General features: G+C 29.6%; 1 protein-coding gene across 1 annotated transcript; it reads left to right on the top strand.

Annotated features, from left to right (window-relative positions):
* The first annotated feature begins 2,247 nt into the window (after positions 1 to 2,247).
* APC7 (tetratricopeptide repeat (TPR)-containing protein) lies at positions 2,248 to 9,390 on the top strand. The gene is made up of 18 exons (XM_047301892.2): positions 2,248 to 2,416; positions 2,550 to 2,618; positions 2,739 to 2,789; positions 2,968 to 3,099; positions 3,218 to 3,280; positions 3,561 to 3,676; positions 4,331 to 4,415; positions 4,957 to 5,016; positions 5,918 to 5,963; positions 6,281 to 6,354; positions 6,843 to 6,893; positions 7,003 to 7,203; positions 7,288 to 7,332; positions 7,448 to 7,541; positions 7,679 to 7,824; positions 7,916 to 8,145; positions 8,502 to 8,562; positions 8,798 to 9,390. Exons 1-18 carry the CDS (start codon positions 2,348 to 2,350, stop codon positions 8,882 to 8,884), a joined length of 1,680 nt encoding a protein of 559 aa, XP_047157848.1. The 5' UTR covers positions 2,248 to 2,347; the 3' UTR covers positions 8,885 to 9,390.
* Positions 9,391 to 18,539: the final 9,149 nt, after the last annotated feature.

Raw genomic sequence — 18,539 nt, 5'->3', positions numbered from 1 at the left:
CTTGTATCGTTATTTAGTTATATAAGTTATTTAAAAGATACACAAATAAATATATTTCGTAGTGTAGTGTGAACATTCGGTTAATATTAGTCAAAAATATTGTGTTTAACAACGAGAAAACAATGGTAATTTTGATGTTTGCCAAATTAAATGTGTTTGATTTGCAGATTGTATAAAGGTAATTCAATTACTCATCATATTATAATTTTTTTCGAAAAGTTGATGTATAAAGGTTGCAACAAAAATTAAAAATTTTGATAACATTTATGACTTGTCTTAAACCTTTTGAAATTGTAAAAAAAAAATGGTTACTTTATAAATCAATTTTGGGCTTCAAGAAAAAACAACAAAAAAAACTCAGATTATGGACTTAGATGCGTCATTTCACAGTACATCTTTCTTATAACTATTATTTAATGTTTTTGAAAAGTTTGGAAATGTATACTTTGTATATGAAAATTTTCTTCGTATTGCAGATGAAAAAATTATAGAATAACTTGAAATCATTGTGCAAAGACAATATAATATAATATTTATGAATTAATTATATTTTGTCGTCCCTAAACTATTAAACTGATTTTAGTTATTATTTTAAAGCTTGATCTTATGAGACTCTCAATTTTACAAAATTCATGAAATCAATCATTAATAATTAATCATATTAATGTTTTTCTTATATGGAAAACAGAATATCACATTACCACCTCGTTACAACGTGGAAAATGAGAATGATGCTGGTGGTATTGAGGATTAAGAGTTAAGAAATAAAGTGAGAATGATGTTGGTGGTATTAAGGATGAGGAATTAAGAAAAAAAAAGTGAAGAAGGTGAATGATAATAAGAATGATATTGATGTTAAGGATGAAGAAAAAGAATAAGGGTTAAATGGAGATGTGACACTTTATTTTGTCACGTAAAAAAAATTAACTTAATTGGTCATTAAATTGATTTTATGTATCTCATAAGGATAAAACATTTAAAATCAAATATTGAAACACATTCTAAAACTAAAATCGCATAATAATATAAAAATTAATAACATAATTAACTTAATATTAATCATTGTGCTGTAATACCTAATTTAAATTTATATTCAGAAAATATTAAAATTTATTTTTAGTTTATACACAGTGTTATTCTAATTTTAATAGAATATTTTAAAAGAAGTTCTCAAAGACCAATTAAATAAAAAAGAACCATGAACAAAAGCTAAATATATAATAACAGCTAAAAATATATTTAAAACTTTAAAAAATTACACCGATATTATTGATATTTTACCTGTTATAAACACATTAAATAGGTATGACACTCCATCTAGCTGCTATTTCAACTTCTATTCAATAATAAGGGGAAAATTTACTATTATCATTTAATGATCACAAAATCTTTTAAGTGTTTATTTTCAAAATAACAATTATACATTTATAACATGAATATTTTTTAATCTATAATATTTCCGTGGGTTTTTTGGGATCTATTAAATAGTGTACTTTATTGTGTAACTGATAAAATATGTATTTTTATTTTACTATGTAATACAAGAGCAAATAATGAAAGAAAATTAATAAGAAACTATAAATAATAGATAGCCGTTGCTGTTAATAAATATAGTTCAACACTTACACTAAACCTAGTTTGCATCTTTTAAGGAAGATATTAATATTAAGTGAAAATTGTGAAGTTCATATAACTCCGCTCTAATCCAAAATTATTTTGCATCACACTTGAGTTAGAAACTCAAAATTCAACATTTCAAAATATTTTTTCCTTGTCTTTTTTTTTTCTCCCTAATTATAAATTAAAAAAATAAAAAAACTTAAATAAGAGTAAACAAGTCTGAAATTGATGACGAGTTTTTCGAGTAACAAACTACATTTAGGTCGCAGTTCAATGTCACTGAAAATTAATTTATGCAAATATTTTGGCCATAATTAAAAAAAAAACAAGTGACTTCTTGTATTAACCACATGATTTTATAAATTGTTGATTATACAATTTTTTATTAGATAAAACAATCCTCAATCAAGACTCATCCTTTAAAAAAGAGATCATTATTGATTATCCAATTTTAAAAACTTTTAACAGCATTTTTTTATTTATTTATCATTGAATAGTTATTTTAAAAATTTACCTGAATTAAAAAATTCCAAAAAGTCTTCAAAATTTTAGGGCGTTAGATCAAATCAAATTTCAAATATTTTCATATATATACAGAGAGATTCAGAACCTTGTTAGTTTGTTACTGTTTGCATTGCATTGCATCAAGTTCAAACCCTTTGAGAAGAGAGAGAGAGAGTGAAGATTTCAAATAGAAGAACCGAGTGCTCGTCGAAGAGCACATACAATGGAAGTTCCGAAAGATCAAATCGCCACTCTTCTGGAACATGGCCTCTACAACTCCGCTCAGATGCTCGTAATCTTTATTCTTTTGTTCTTGTACTTCCAATTCGTATTTGAAATTTTGATTCCGCATAAAAAATGGTTGTTTTTATTTATTTATTTATTTATGGGCTTAAGCTCTAATCTGAAGTTTCTGTGTTGAACAGGGTTGTTTTCTTGTTTCTTCTCCTGCTGCAATTGCTGAATCTGTCCCACACCTCAAAACTGAGGGCTTGGTCTCTGCAAATTTTCATTTAAAGAAAAATAATAATCATGTTTTGTAATTTTAAATCTATGAGGAGCTCGTTGAAGCTTGTAGGTTGGCTTTTTAATTATTTATTTATTAATTTGTTCAGGTGCTACTTGGTGATTGTTTTTTTCGTGAAAGGGAGTATCGTAGAGCCATTGTAAGAGACTGTGCTATCTTTTTCTCCGTTTTGCTTATGCAGTTGGAAACAATTGCTTATCTGTGATTCTGTTATTTCAAAACTTTTGTTTAATGGGTACTTCAAAAGTTGTTTTTTTGGGTGGAGAGGTGATGTCTCTCTCGTCATTCTTTTTTTATTCTCTTTTCTTGATGGACAGCACTCCTATAAACAAGCGTTGCAATACTACAAGATGATTCCAAAACAGAACATGACTTCTCGAGGTTCATTGACGTTGAACCGATCTTCGTCTCCAAATTCTTGCAATGGATCAGTAATCAATGAGAATGAGGTAAATTGGTGTTAGCGTTTCTTTGGTCGATGATGGCTGGGGTTGATTTGATGTTAACTTGTAAGGTTTTGCAAGTCCAGGTTTTTATATAGTGTTTTTCTTTTTATCTCTTTGACAGGTGAAATTCAAAATTGCATCATCTCACTGTTTTCTGAATGAGAATAAAGCAGCTCTAGTTGAGGTTTGTTTGTTCTATTCTCTTATTTCCACAGAACGGACTCATTAGAGTGATGTCTTTTTAACGTGTTGGTGTAAATTGAAAGATTGCCAATTCTCTATTTATGGAGGGATTAACAATGGAAACAACAAGCCTTTAAGTGCTGCTTTGTGCATATTTTGTCAGTCAAGAATGTGGAGTTTTTTTAATGAGAAACAAATGTCATGAAATTTTGTATTACAATCTTGATTTGTTTTCAATTTTTCATTCCTTACGAGTTATCTGTGTCACTTTCTCATTACAGATGGAAGGAATTCCCAACAAAGCTAGAAATTTGGCAATGAATTTGTTATTAGGAAAACTATATCGAGTTTCAAGGCATAGCCGAGCTGCTGTTGCTATTTACAAAGAATGTATAAGGTTTGTAAATATGTAATACACTTATTAAACCTTTTATATGTCACCGATAGGGTTGTCTTTGAAAGATTTTTATGGATCTATTTATCTGTTTTTATTGATTTGTTGCAACTATATTGCATTTTGACCTTCAGCCTTCAGGCTTGATGTCCACTAGCATCATTATGTCTGAACTGACGGCGTTTGCTCTTGGAAAACACAATTGTGTTGCTCATTAAGCTACATGGTTATTAAATTTTTTATGAACTTGTTGAAGTAGTCAGGCACTGTATTTTGATATAGGGTGAAAAGGCAAGAAGCTTGCTTTCAGAAATTCTGTACAGCCATATAAATAATCTCAATTTATTCTTTTGTGTCTGTTTTTTTTCTTCGTGGTTTGACTTCTCCTTCTCTGTTCTTTTATATCTTCTTAAAGCTTTTATGTCATTTGCATTGGAGCTCCGTTTTCCATTTCTTTTTAATTTTGACTGCTTGCTTTCTTTTTGGGTAGTATTGAGTGTGTTATGGAGTTATGTAAGTGGCTACTTGCTTTTTAAGCTTTGTGCATTTGCATCTTTCATATGATCTATATTTCTACTTATTAATTTGCTACTTGAGTTTTGTCAACACCCAGCGACAAGTTTAAGATGAAATTCTTTGTTGATGTCTTTTTGCCAGGCATTGCCCGTATATACTTGAGGCCATCACAGCTTTAGCAGAACTGGGATCTACTGCAAAGGACATCATTTCATTGTTTCCTCAGGTTTGTTGATAAAAAGCTGAAAGATTTTTTTTTTTTTACTGAAGCTAAATAATAGAGATTCGGCCATTGATCATCTATGAGATGATTCTTTGATTTGCAATGGAATTCGGTATCCATTAAATTATGTCTTTTCTTGCTTTTCTCTAGGCAATTGTTCCTCAGCTATAAGAAGAAACTTTACAAGTAGGCTGATGTGTTTTTCTATTGTTGAGGAAGGAGGTTTGGGTATTTATAAGACTCAGCCCTCTGGGTTAACAAAATCACTTTAATGGGTTTTGGTTTCTTTCCTTTTATTAACTAGATTATTAGGCGGTAAGAAGACAAACAACTGTTAACCTAAATTTGTGCATGTCCTGTGAACTATTTTTCTGCTATTTGAACACGCTTTGACCTCATTTTTGTGGCCTGATAACCTTTCTTTATAGTGTGATTATTCTATGCATGGAGTTTCTAGAAGTTAAGTAGATCAATTTGCAAATTTACAGTTTAATTGTAATTTATCCTCCAAGAATCTAATTTGTGTTAAAATATTTACCTTCAGACTCCAAATAGAAGTGGTAGGGCTCCATTTGATCATACTGACTCAAGTCGTTGGCTTCAAGTAAGTTATACAGTGTACTGAAATTCTTGTTTGTTTTCAAGCTGTGATGTACTTGCTACCATTTATCACTTCAGAGGTATTTCATTTTAGTTAAGCCGCCTCTATAAATGCATCATTGAACCTGCACCATGTCTATGTTTCATCAAATCCTTGAGAAGCAACAAAAGAGGACTGCTAGTCTTAAGAATGAATAAACGAAGATTTGTATTTACAGATTATTTTGACGATTTGGTGGTATATCTAGAATATATAATCAGTTGCAATATAAGTTCCAGTCATTTCAAATGTATTTTACATATATTTATCAATTGTCTTGCCAGATACTGAGTTTCTTTTGCTACAAGATGATGTTCTTGGTTTTCTATGCACGAGAATGATTTGTGAGGAAGGATTATGCTTTTTAATTTCTATTTTTTCTTTCTTACTAAAGTTATTCTTAGTGATGAAACTTATTGTGAGCCCTACGTAACTTCTTCTGGGAAAGTTGGCTCTTAACATGGTATTAGATCCTCTATAAGATGGTAATCAATAGTTAATTCTGATTTAATCTCCCTAAAAGTTGCTTGGTTCAGAATAATATCCATTGAGGCGTTAGGGTTAGTTAATGAAGTCCAACCTTTTTCTTTTTTTGAATAATAAATGGTCTGCCAATGTACTTTTCTTTTGACCTGTAAGATACTAATTGTCAGAAAAAGGGTGTATTATATCACACGATTTTATTTGCTAAAGAAAATAACTATAAATATAGGCATGGGAAAGTTGTAAAATTAATTTGTTCTTGATTTCGGTTGAATTTCTTTTAAATTTGGCTTCATCTGTTCTCATGGATTGTTTTTGTATGCGGGCTGGCAAACTGTGGGAACTTGCAATTACTGATTAATTTTCTTCATTTTATTTGCAGCGATATGTTGAAGCTCAATGTTGCATGGCTTCAAATGATTACAAGGGTGGGATATTGTATTTATTACAGAATCATCTAATTATTGATTGCATGCTTGGAGCTGAAGAATTTCATAAGTCATGTGTTTTATGGGCATAGCCCTGGGGCCAAAATCTGGCACTCAACGTACAAAATGATTGATTGTTTTGTAAATTATTTATCTAGCCCACTGCATTAGCTTATTGTCCTCTCTTTTTTGGTCAAACTCAGACAGGATTTTTTTATGATAGAAGATATATTTTTTTCATTTGCTTGTACTTTGTTGTCTCTGACGTGTGTTTAACACTGACATATCCAGTTTTTCTCTGTTTCAAATTTTGGCAGGTGGATTGGAGCTCTTTGCTGATCTTTTACAGCGATTCCCTAATAATACACACTTACTACTTGAGATGGCAAAGGTTAGGCTTGCTGCAGTGATTTATAACTACTGCATATAACCTTCCAACCATGCTGATGTTGCACCTATTTCTAATTTTTTCCCTTGCCCTCTAAAGAAAGGTTTGCTTTCTGTAGCTAGTATTTTTTCAATGGATTTAGTTCCTCGAAAGCAAGTAGTTCCCTTTTGTGAGAAAAATAAAATGGCTCAACCCTTAATGAAGTTTAAGAGAGCAGATTTTATCAAATGTATGTTTTGTTATACTCGTGTATTTAATATCATCTATTAATTTTTTCATTGATGATTGAAATTTTTATTTTTCCTTCTAAAGTGAGAACTTTAGAGGAGCCAAGTATGTGACTGACAATTGATGCAATTTCTGAGTTGACTGCCTGAATTTATTTAATAAGTGATCCCTCTGTTAAAAGGACTGGAGCATTTCCCAACTCTACATGAAGTTTCCTTGAATTGATGGCTTAATCTCTAAATTAATGTATGTTGTGAATGAAGGTAGAAGCTATCATTGGAAAGAATGACGAGGCCATAATGAATTTTGAAAAGGTAATACAGATCTATAACTTATTATGCTAATACATTTATCTATAATTGTACTGCTTACTTTCATGCACTTATTGAGCTTATAATTATATTGTTAATGTGGTGATTACAGGCCCGGTCAATTGATCCATACATCATAACATATATGGATGAGTATGCAATGCTTCTAAAGCTTAAGTCTGATTATCCAAAGCTGAATAAGTTGGTGCATGATTTATTGAATATTGATCCTGCAAGACCAGAGGTTTTTGTAGCTCTATCTGTTTTATGGGAAAGGAAAGATGAGAAAAAATCATTACAATATGCTGAGCAGGTCTGTATTTTTATTTGATGCAGATTGGACTGCACTTTATCTATTATAAAATTGCTCACAATTGACTAATTATTTTGCAACTAGAGTATTCGGATTGATGAGAGACACATACCAGGGTATATAATGAAGGTAATAATATGGTTTTGGATATGGGGCATGGCCCAAGCTACATGGGGGTCTATTTGCTTATATTGTTGTAGAGAATGATGACATAAACCTTTCCTGACATGCTGAGATTATTCAGGGGAATTTATTGCTGACTATGAAACGGGCAGAAGCAGCTGTGTCTGCTTTCAGAGCAGCTCAAGAATTGAGACCAGATATTCGCTCATATCAAGGTTTAATTTATGCTTAGAAAAATGTACTGCTGTGTTTCCTGCCGTTCACGTACTCTGTTGTCCATGTCTACTTTGAATTGCTGTTGATAGAAAATTTAGAAATTTGTAGCCTTTTGACATGAATCTGAATCTTTCAGGTTTGGTTCATACATATTTGGCCCTTTCTAAAATCAAAGAGGCTTTATATGCTTCAAGAGAAGCAATGAAAGCAATGCCTCAGTCAGCAAAGGCTTTAAAGTTAGTAGGTGATGTGCATGCCAGTAATTCCAGTGGCAGAGAAAAGGTAAGTGATCAACTTTTTAAAGTTAGTATCTATAGTCTACTATCTGTACATTGATTTCGTATGTGGGAAATATAATGCATTCTTCATACAGGCAAAAAAGTTTTATGAGTCTGCATTAAGACTAGAACCTGGTTACCTTGGAGCTGCACTAGCTTTGGCTGAGCTGCATGTTATAGAGGGCCGAAATGGAGATGCTGTTTCTCTGCTTGAACGATATCTTAAAGATTGGGCTGACGATTCTCTTCATGTAAAACTTGCACAAGTCTTTGCCGCCACTAACATGCTGCAGGAGGCTTTGTCACATTATCAGGCTGCATTAAGGTTGATCTCGTGTTTCAAAAGTATCTTTCAAGGTGTTATTAATGAAAATTTTGATTTGGCATCCGCCGGATTAAATTATCTTAACTCTTGAATCTGGACCCTACATCCTAAAATAATGGAACAATTGATGAGTGACTAAAAGAGCGCATGCTATGTTTATAAGTTACTATACTTCAACTATGATTTTCCTTAGTGTAACAATTTGGTATTAAATTAAACATTCCTCTCCACTGTTTCATGTAGTAAGTTTGTTGCAGTTAACAACTGATTCTATCCTTACTGCTGAGGATATCCATGTGCTGCATGCTAGTTCTTGATGTTTTTACCACACTCCTAACATTTTGCATAAATGGCAGGTTAAACACCCAGAATGAAGCAGCAAAACGGGGTTTAGAGCGTTTAGAGAAGCAAATGAAGGTTTGTTCTTATTATTTATTATTTAAGATGTATGCTTTTCTAAATATGTCTGATGCTTGATTGATTAATATTTCTAAAGTCTCAACTGATTAAACTCATTGCCCAGTCTTTTGATTATGTTATCTGGAATAGATGCATGGTCTAGTCCAAAATTATAATTTAGTTGATGAGGGTGATATTAGATAGAGTTGAAAAGTTGAGCAAAGTTAAATTTAATATTTTGCATCATTTGTAGGGTGTGGATCCTGATGCACCTGAAGAAGATGAAGACAATGATGTTGAAGACGCCGACGGAGATCAAGACGAGACCGAACTTCTTTGAATATAAGTGCACCTAGGAAGTCTTTGATGATGATGATGACGAGGAAAGTACCCTGGAAATAGTTTAATGTTGAGATGACATTAACAGTAGGGTGAGAATTACCCTGGTGGCCTACAATTACAAGCTTGGCTTCGGTTTGCCTTAACTACTGCAAGTATTCACATCAGAAAACAAATCATTTCATACTGTTGCATCTCATACCCTAAGGCTGTATAAATATGGAATGTAAGGATTAGATGGTGAAATTTCATCTCCAGGATGATCGGACATTGGCTAAGTGGCTGAGTTCCATTTTGTAAGGCCAAAGATGTCTGAGCTGGAAGCTTGCCTTATGTCCGCTGTAAAATTTATTTTCTTTTTTATGTTTGTAAAAGCTATGATATATTTGTTAAAAAGTTAGTCAAGTGAAAACTGTAGACAGTCAATTTTCACTTTCTGTAACACTGTAAAACAACTGTTCATTTTAATTGTTTTGATCACAAGTCAAAAGGTGACGTTCCATGTAAGCTTTTCTCTTTATTCTTTATTGTAAGCTTTTCCCTGTATTCTTTATTGTCTAGTTAGGTAAAATAATAAAATGTGCTACTATTTAAATGAGTGGCAACAGAAATTGGGTTCTATCATTGCAAGTCATTTTAAAAGGGATTGTTTAAATCTCTCTGACCTCAAATTTATGTGCATGTGGGTTCCTCTCATCATTTACAACCCTTGTTTCATGAAGCAACTTATCTTAATATATGTAATCATGCATATATTAGTACTTTCAAGTTGAATTGATTTAATGTTGAATATGTATAATTGTATGATTGTAATTTTGTAGAAAATTTTTGAATATTTAGGTACGGATCGAAATTGGATTAATTTATCATGAATTAGTGTTGATTACGAGAGAGGGGTAGCTCTTATACAATTTGCACAATGTAATGAGGGTAAAAGTGATGGTGAAGTGAAACTTAGATGTCCTTTTGTGAACTGTTGGAATGGGAGAAAGTTGAACGCAACTCAAATTAGGGAACATTTTATCTGTGATAGTTTCCTACAATGTTATACAACATGGATATGGCACGACGAAGAAATACATTTTCCGACTGTCTCCAAAACTGAAAATGTTATTGATTCCACCATGGAAGAAGATCGACCGGATGAAGACAAATTAGAGGACATGATCCGCGATGTTAGCGTAGAAAATTGTCAAAGCTCATGTGTATGAGACGATGTCGACTGATGCGGAAACACCTTTGTATGTCGGTTCAACTAAGTTCATACAATTGTCACAGAATTGTTGACGTTGTTGAATGAAATGATGTCAGATGGAAATACAGTACCCACTCGTAATTATGATGCGAAGAAAATTCTTTGTCCGATGGTTATGGAGTATAGAAGGATACATGCTTGTCCCAATGACTACATTTTAGATAGGAAAGAGTTTGAATTTTTGAAAAAGTGTCCAAAATGTGGATTATCACGATACAAGTCAAAAAATAATAGTGAAGATAATCGTTAGGAAGAAAAAAATGGATCTGCTTTGAAAGTAGTTTAGTACCTTCCAATTGTGCCCAGATTTGAGCGTTTGTTTGCGAATCCAAAAGATGTTAAAAACCTTAGATGGCTGTAGATAAAAGAAAAATTGGTGGGGCTGCTTCGTCATCTAGCTGCTTCGTCATCCATCGTTTTCAATCCGCGCAAACGAACGCCAACCACATCTCAATTCCTCGCTCGCAAATCTCTCTAAACAGTAAATTCGCTTGAAACGAACACAACCTTAAAGTGTGAGGCTGTTCGAAGGAGAAGAGAAAACAAGGGTTTGGACCTTAGTTGTTCCTAGACCGTACTTCCAAATTTTAAGAAAATGTCAATTTCGACCCTTATTAAAAATATATTTAATTTGTAAAAAATTTAAAAAAAATATTTTTAAATAATTTTAGTTTAGATGTTTCATCCTACCTTGTATTTTAAATTTCATTTTTAATTTTAATTAATATATTTTTTTAATTTTTTTTCATTCTTATTAAAGTCATGCACATTGTGTGAATTTTGAAATATAATTCATAATTTTTTTTTAAATTTTATTTTTAGGTTTAAAATTTTATAACAATTTGAAATAATTTAAAACTTTAATATGAGTTAATATAGGTTTTTATCTTAATAATTATTAAAATATAATTTCTATTATAATAGTTATATTAAAAAAATAATTAAAAAAATAGCAATAATAAAAATTAAAAAACAAAAAAAGAAAAAAAATAATATAAAATCCGATTTAATATATTCAAATATATTAAATTATATTAAAATATTAAATTAAATATTTATTAAAATTTAAATAAAAAATTAAAATTTTAAAATAATTTATTAATTGGACATCCGTTAACATAATTTAATATATTTAAATATATTAAATCTGATTTTAAATTATTATTTTTTGTTTTTTCTTAATTTTCATTATTATTACTCTTATTTTAATATTTTAATTTTAATTTTTTTAATAAAACCATTATAAAATTATAAATCACATTTTAATAATTATTAAAATATGAAAATACTATAAATAATATTAAAATTTTAAATTAAATTAAATAGTTATTAAATTTTAAATAAAAACAAAATTTAAAAAAATTATTTATCGGATATTGATATCGGAAGGTTTTTTAAACGATTTTGATATCCGATAAAAGAAATTAAAATTTAATTTATTATTTAAAATTTAATAGTTATTTAATTTAATCTAATATTCTAGTATAATTTAATATACTAAAATATATTAAATCAAATATTATATTAATATTATTTTTTTATCATTACTTTTTTATTTTAATTATTTTAATTTTATTTTTTTAATATAACTATTATTATTTTGTTCAATGTTCACAGATTATTTTTTTCATTTGTGTCACCCATTCCTTCTGTAATTTAATTTTGAATCCAATGATTGTTGTAGGAGACAGTCAAAACCCCTTTCTTCTATTTTTTAACTTTTAATAGTTCTGAAAATGACTATTCACTGTAACATGACCATTACCTGTTAGAAATTCATATTCATTCATTTTAAACACAAAACTACATTCAATACAAAAAGGCTAATTAAATAACACCGGTTAATTATCTTATTATTTATTACAAATTAGCAGTACATACATAAATTCTGTTGTACTAATAAGTCCGGTTTAGGTGAAGACTTATAATTTCATTGGTTCCACCGATGAGCTTACTATCGATCAACACATCAGACACAGAGGGGTTGCATCTAGCATTGAAAGAACTTGTAAAATGTCCTTCCCTCTATGAACAAGTTCATGAAAATTTGGATTCATTCCAAAGTAAGGATTTATATGTTTTTGCCTTTCTTTTTTAATATTTATACCTATATATTAAAACTCAATTCAAAATATATAAATATATCAAGTAAAATGGCGGACATTGAAAAATGAAAACGCAAAATACATTATATATAATAATAATAATAAGATAGTCTAATCACAGCATATAGCCAAAGAGGAAGAAAAATCTGACTAATGCATGAAAATGATGGTTTAAATTTCTAACATTCCTTTCTAAACATCCTAATCCCACCAAGAGGTATTGTGTAAGTTATACATATTTAAAAGTATGATTGGAACATGTTTAAAGTATGAATTATTTATATAAAAAAACTGCTACCTTTAGTACATACAATATGTGGGTCTTACTTTTTCCTATACATTATTTAATTTTTTTCATAGAAACAATTTAATAGTTAAATTTTTAATAAAATTATCAAATTTTATAAATATCCCAATATTGTTTTAAAAAAATAATATTTGAGTTTAAATCAATTTTATAAAACTAATATATAAAATAAGATTGTATTAATGTAATTTAATTTTATGTTAAATTAGGTACTTAGATCCTCTTTTCACACCTATGCTAATCAACTTTAAGTCTAACTCAACCCCGGCTTGTAGAGTGAGGTTTGCACCTACTTATAAACTATGAATTGGCCTTATCTCTAGTCGATGTGGGACTTCCAACACACCCCCCTCACGCCGAGGTATATACATCTCAAGTGTGAGATTATACATTTTTAATGGGTGGTCCGATAGTGGTCCGATAGCGGGTGGAACAATATGCCCAGCAAATAACAAATATCGCTAGGATAGACTCTGATTATGACCTTGATACCATGTTAGAAGTGAGCTTTAAGCCTAACTCAACCCCACAAAATCGGTTTGTAGGGTGAGGTTTGGAGGAAGAATGAGCTATTAATATATTTTTAACTTTGTCACTAATCCAAAATCACATAACTGCAACAATCAAGAAAAAAGTAAGTACACACTTCATTTCAAACTAGGTCAAACCGATTTGAAAAACTAAACCAAGCAATCATGTATGCAATGTCGTGAATAGAGTCTTCGAAAAACTTATTATCCTGCAATTCATCCACATAGTCAATAGCACAAATTTCCAAGATCTCCAGATTAAAATTCATAAGCATATTTATATTACATATGAACATTCTAGAGTAAAATGGGTGAGAATGAATCAAAAGCATGGAAACAACAAAGAGTCGATGACTCATACTCCTAGGGAGTAACTTCAAAAACATTGTGTACCTTGTGTAACGATTGTAATATGATGAACATATCACCTCTGATGCAGTGTTCTAAAATCAAACATAGGTGATTTTTTCAACACCAAATTTTGTTCGCATAAATAAAAATTTAATAAAAATCATTTTCATTTCATAGGTTCCTAATTTGTCTCCATTTATATAATAATCACATAGTACTTCACCACTCATTATAAATTTCAATTTTATTTTATTTTATTTTAATTTTTGTACAATACTATCCTTTGTCGGCTATCTTGTGTCATGTTCTATTATTTTTAATTTTGGTAAGGTTGATATTTTGTTTATTCTTAATTTTAATTTTATTATTTGAATCAGGCATAGAGGGGTTGCACCCTAGCCTTGAGAGAGCTTGCACAATGTCCTTCTCTCTAGGTATCTCTACAAGTTCATCAACATTTGGATTCACTCCAAAGTCATTCAAAAAGATTTATATATTTTTGCTTTTTTTTAATATTTATACCTATATATATTAAAAAATTCGAAATATATAAATTTGTCAAGTAAAAACTCGGATATTGGGAAGCGAAAAACAAAACCGCAAAATAAATTGTATATAACAGTGACAATCCATAACCTAATGAGGTACAAAATGAAAAAATTGCCTAGTTACAGCATATACTATCCAAAAAAAGAAAAACCTCTCACTAGAATGACCAAGGCATAAGTCGAGAGAAGAAAGAAAACTTGAAGATCTAGACTAACCTACTGAAGAAAGAACTAACTATCTAACTCTGAAACTAATCACATAACTACAACCATCAATGAAAAAGTATACTTCTTTTAAGATTAGATCAAACTGATTTGAAAAACTAAACTAAGAAATCATGTACCTTTGCGTACCCATTTTTATCTACTAGAATATTTGATGGTTTAATATTGAAATGAATTATTCCTTTCGAATGTAAAAACATGTAAAAACCTATATATCATATCACAAGTACATATGATAAGAATAATAAAACCTAAAAGTAGAAAAACAGACTAAACTAGAACTGTTGAGCCTACGTTAAAGCTTTCACCATGTCATACGCAATGTCGTTAATAGAGTCAAGATCACCAAATTAAAATTCATAAGCATATTTATATTAGATATGAACATTTTAGAGCAAAATCGGGTGAGAAGGAATCAAAAGCATGAAAATAACAAATAGTCAATGACTTATACTACTAGGAGAGTAACTTCAAAAACATTATGTACCTTGTGTAACTATTGTAATATGGTGAGTAGATCACCTCTGATGTAGTGCTCTAAAATCAAACATGATTTCAACACCCAATTTTGTCTGAATAAATAAAAATATAATAAAAATAATCTTCATTTCGTAGGTCCCTAATTTGTCTCCATTTATATAATAATTACATTTTATTTCACCACTCATTATAAATTTTAATTTTATTTTATTCTTATTTCTTTTTAATTTTTATTTTGTACGAGATTATCTTTTGTCCGTTATCTTGTGTGTCATTTTCTTTTATTTTTACTTTTGGTAAGGTTGATATTTTGTTTATTCTTAATTTTAATTTTATTATTTGAATTAGGTACAAAGGGGTTGCACCCTTACACAATGTCCTTCCCTCATCAAGGTCGTGAACATTTGAATTCCCTCCAAAGTCACTAAAAAAGATTTACATCTTTTTGCTTTTTTAAATATTTATACCTATATGTATTAAAATATAATTCGAAATATATAAATATATGAAGTAAAAACTCAGTGGGAAGTCCAAACAAAACCATTGTATATAACAATGACTATCCATGACCTAATGAGAAAAACATGAAAAAAGAGTATAGTTACATCATATACCACCTAAAAGGAAGAAAAATTTCTTACTAGAATGACCCAAGACATGAGTCTAGAGAAGAAAGAAAACTTGAAAAACTAGACTAACCTACGGAAGAAAGAATGAACTATTTAACTCTAAAACTAAAAAGAACAAAACCGACCTAGAAGGATCCCAGATTAAAACTCTATACAACTATCTTATTTATAAGAAACAAAAGAAAAAGGATAAAAGGAAGATCGAACCAAAAAAAACTTAGTATAGTAATGATTTGAAAACATATAGAGGAAGAATGAACTTTTTATATATTTTTTAATACCCTCATTGATCCAAAATCACATAACTACAACAATTAAGGAAAGAGTAAGTGCACACTTCATTTCAAAGTAAGAATATTTGATGGTTTGATATTGCAATGAATTATTCATTTTGAATGTAAAAACCTGTATATAACATCACAAGTGCATATGACAAGAATAATAAAACCTAAAAGTAGAAAAACAGACTAAACTAGAACTGTTGAACCTACCTTAAAGCTTTCACCATGTCATACGCAATGTCGTTAATAGAGTCTTCGGAAAACTTACTATCCTACAATTCATCCACATAGTCAATACCAAAAATTCCAAAGATCACCAAATTAAAATTCATAAGCATATTTGTATTAGATATGAACATTTAGAGTAAAATGGGGTGAGAAGGAATCAAAAGCATGAAAACAACAAATAGTCGATGACTCATACTACTAGGAGAGTAACTTCAAAAACATTGTGTACCTTGTGTAACTATTGTAATATGGTGAGTAGATCACCTATGATGGAGTGCTCTAAAATCAAACATGATTTCAACACCCAATTTTGTCTGAATAAATAAAAATATAATAAAAATAATCTTCATTTCATAGGTCCCTAATTTGTCTCCATTTATATAATAATTACATCTTATTTCACCACTCATTATAAATTTTAATTTTATTTTATTCTTATTTCTTTTTAATTTTTCTTTTGTACGAGATTATCTTTTGTCCGTTATCTTGTGTGTCATTTTCTTTTATTTTTACTTTTGGTAAGGTTGATATTTTGTTTATTCTTAATTTTAATTTTATTATTTGATTTAGGCACAAAGGGGTTGCACCCTTACACAATGTCCTTTCCTCATCAAGGTCGTGAACATTTGAATTCCCTCCAAAGTCACTAAAAAAGATTTACATCTTTTTGCTTTTTTAAATATTTATACCTATATGTATTAAAATATAATTCGAAATATATAAATATATGAAGTAAAAACTCAGTGGGAAGTCCAAACAAAACCATTGTATATAACAATGACTATCCATGACCTAATGAGAAAAACATGAAAAAAAGAGTATAGTTACATCATATACCACCCAAAAGGAAGAAAAATTTCCTACTAGAATAAGACATGAGTCTAGAGAAGAAAGAAAACTTGAAAAACTAGACTAACCTAAAGAATGAACTATCTAACTCTAAAACTGAAAAGAACAAAACCGACCTAGAAGGATCCCAGAGTAAAACTCTATACAACTATCTTATTTATAAGAAACAAAAGAAAAAGGATAAAAGGAAATCGAACCAAAAAAACTTAGTATAGTAATGATTTGAAAACATATGGAGGAAGAATGAACTTTTTATATATTTTTTAATACCCTCGTTGATCCAAAATCACATAACTACAACAATTAAGGAAAGAGTAAGTGCACACTTCATTTCAAAGTAAGAATATTTGATGGTTTGATATTGCAATGAATTATTCATATGACAAGAATAATAAAACCTAAAAGTAGAAAAATAGACTAAACTAGAACAGTTGAACCAACTATAAAGCTTCCACAATGTCATACTTAATGTCGTGAATAGAGTCATCGGAAAACTTACTATCGCGCGATTCATCCACATAATCAATACCAAAAATTCTCAAGATCTCCAAATTAAAAATCATAAGCATATTTATATTCTATATGAATATTTTAGCTCAAGATGGGGTGAGAAGGAATCAAAAGTATGCAAACAAGAAAGAGTCGATGACTCATACTCGTAGGAGAGTAACTTCAAAAAACACTATATATCTTGTGTAACTGTTGTAATATGACCTCCAATGCAGTGCTCTAAAATAAAACATGGGTAATCTTTTCAACACCCAATTTTGTCCGGATAAATAAAAATTTAATAAAAATATTTTTCATTTCATAGGTCCCTAATTTGTCTCCTTTTATATAATAATTACATGTACTTCACCACTCATTATAAATTTCAATTTTATTTTATTCTTATTTTATTTATTATTTTATTTATTTCTTTTATTTTTTTGTATGCTATTATCTATCTTGTGTGTAATGTTCTTTTATTTTTAATTTTGGTAAGGTTGATATCTTGTTTATTCTTAAATTTAATTTTATTATTTGAATTAGGCACTGAGAGATTGCACCATATCCTTGAAAGAGCTAGCACAATGTCCTTTGTCTCATCAAGTTCATGAACATTTGTATTCACTCCAAAGTCACTCAAAATGATTTATATCATTTTGCTTTTTTTAATATTTGTACCTATATATATTAAAACTCAATTCGAAATAAATGAATATATGAAGTAAAAACTCAGATATTGAGCAAACAAAACTGCAAAATAAATTGTATATAACAATGACAATCCATAACCTAACGAGGAGAAAATAGCCTAGTTACAACATATACCACCCAAAAGAAAGAAAAACCTCCAACTAGAATGACTAAGGCATGAGTCAAGAGAAGAAAGAAAACTTGAAGAACTAGGCTAACCTATTGAAGAAAAAACTAACTATTTACCTCTAAAACTGAAAAGAACCAAAAGCAACCTGGAAGGAACCTAGAGTAAAACTCTATACAACTTTCATGTTTACAAGAATCAAAAGGAAAAGGAAAAAAAGGAAGATGGAACCAAAGAAACTTAGTATAATAGAGATTCAAAAACATATAGAGAAAGAATGAGCTTTTGATATATTGTTTAACTCCCTCGCTGATCCAAAATAACATAATCAAGGAAAAAGTAAGTGCATACTTTATTTTAAATTAGGTCAAACTGATTTGAAAAACTAAACCAAGATGTATCTTTATGCACTCATATTTATCTAGTAGAATATTTGATGGTTTGATATTGCAATGAATTATTCTTTTTGAATGTAAAAGCCTATATATTATATCACAAGTGCATATGATAAGAATAATAAAACCTAAATATAGGAAAATAGACTACACTAGGACTATTGAAC

The sequence above is a fragment of the Vigna umbellata genome, chromosome 5 (genome assembly GCF_029865625.1).
Source record: "Vigna umbellata cultivar VRB3 chromosome 5, Vumbellata_1.0, whole genome shotgun sequence".
NCBI lineage: Eukaryota > Viridiplantae > Streptophyta > Magnoliopsida > Fabales > Fabaceae > Vigna > Vigna umbellata.
This window is presented reverse-complemented; position numbering and strand designations above follow the sequence as displayed.

Bases quoted from the DNA above. Each gene is read 5' to 3' on its own strand.
- APC7 (XM_047301892.2), top strand. From the start codon at position 2,348: ATGGAAGTTCCGAAAGATCAAATCGCCACTCTTCTGGAACATGGCCTC. The intron at 2,790-2,967 runs GTAAGAGACTGT...CTTGATGGACAG, and splicing joins GGGAGTATCGTAGAGCCATT to CACTCCTATAAACAAGCGTT. The intron at 7,333-7,447 runs GTAATAATATGG...GAGATTATTCAG, and splicing joins TACCAGGGTATATAATGAAG to GGGAATTTATTGCTGACTAT.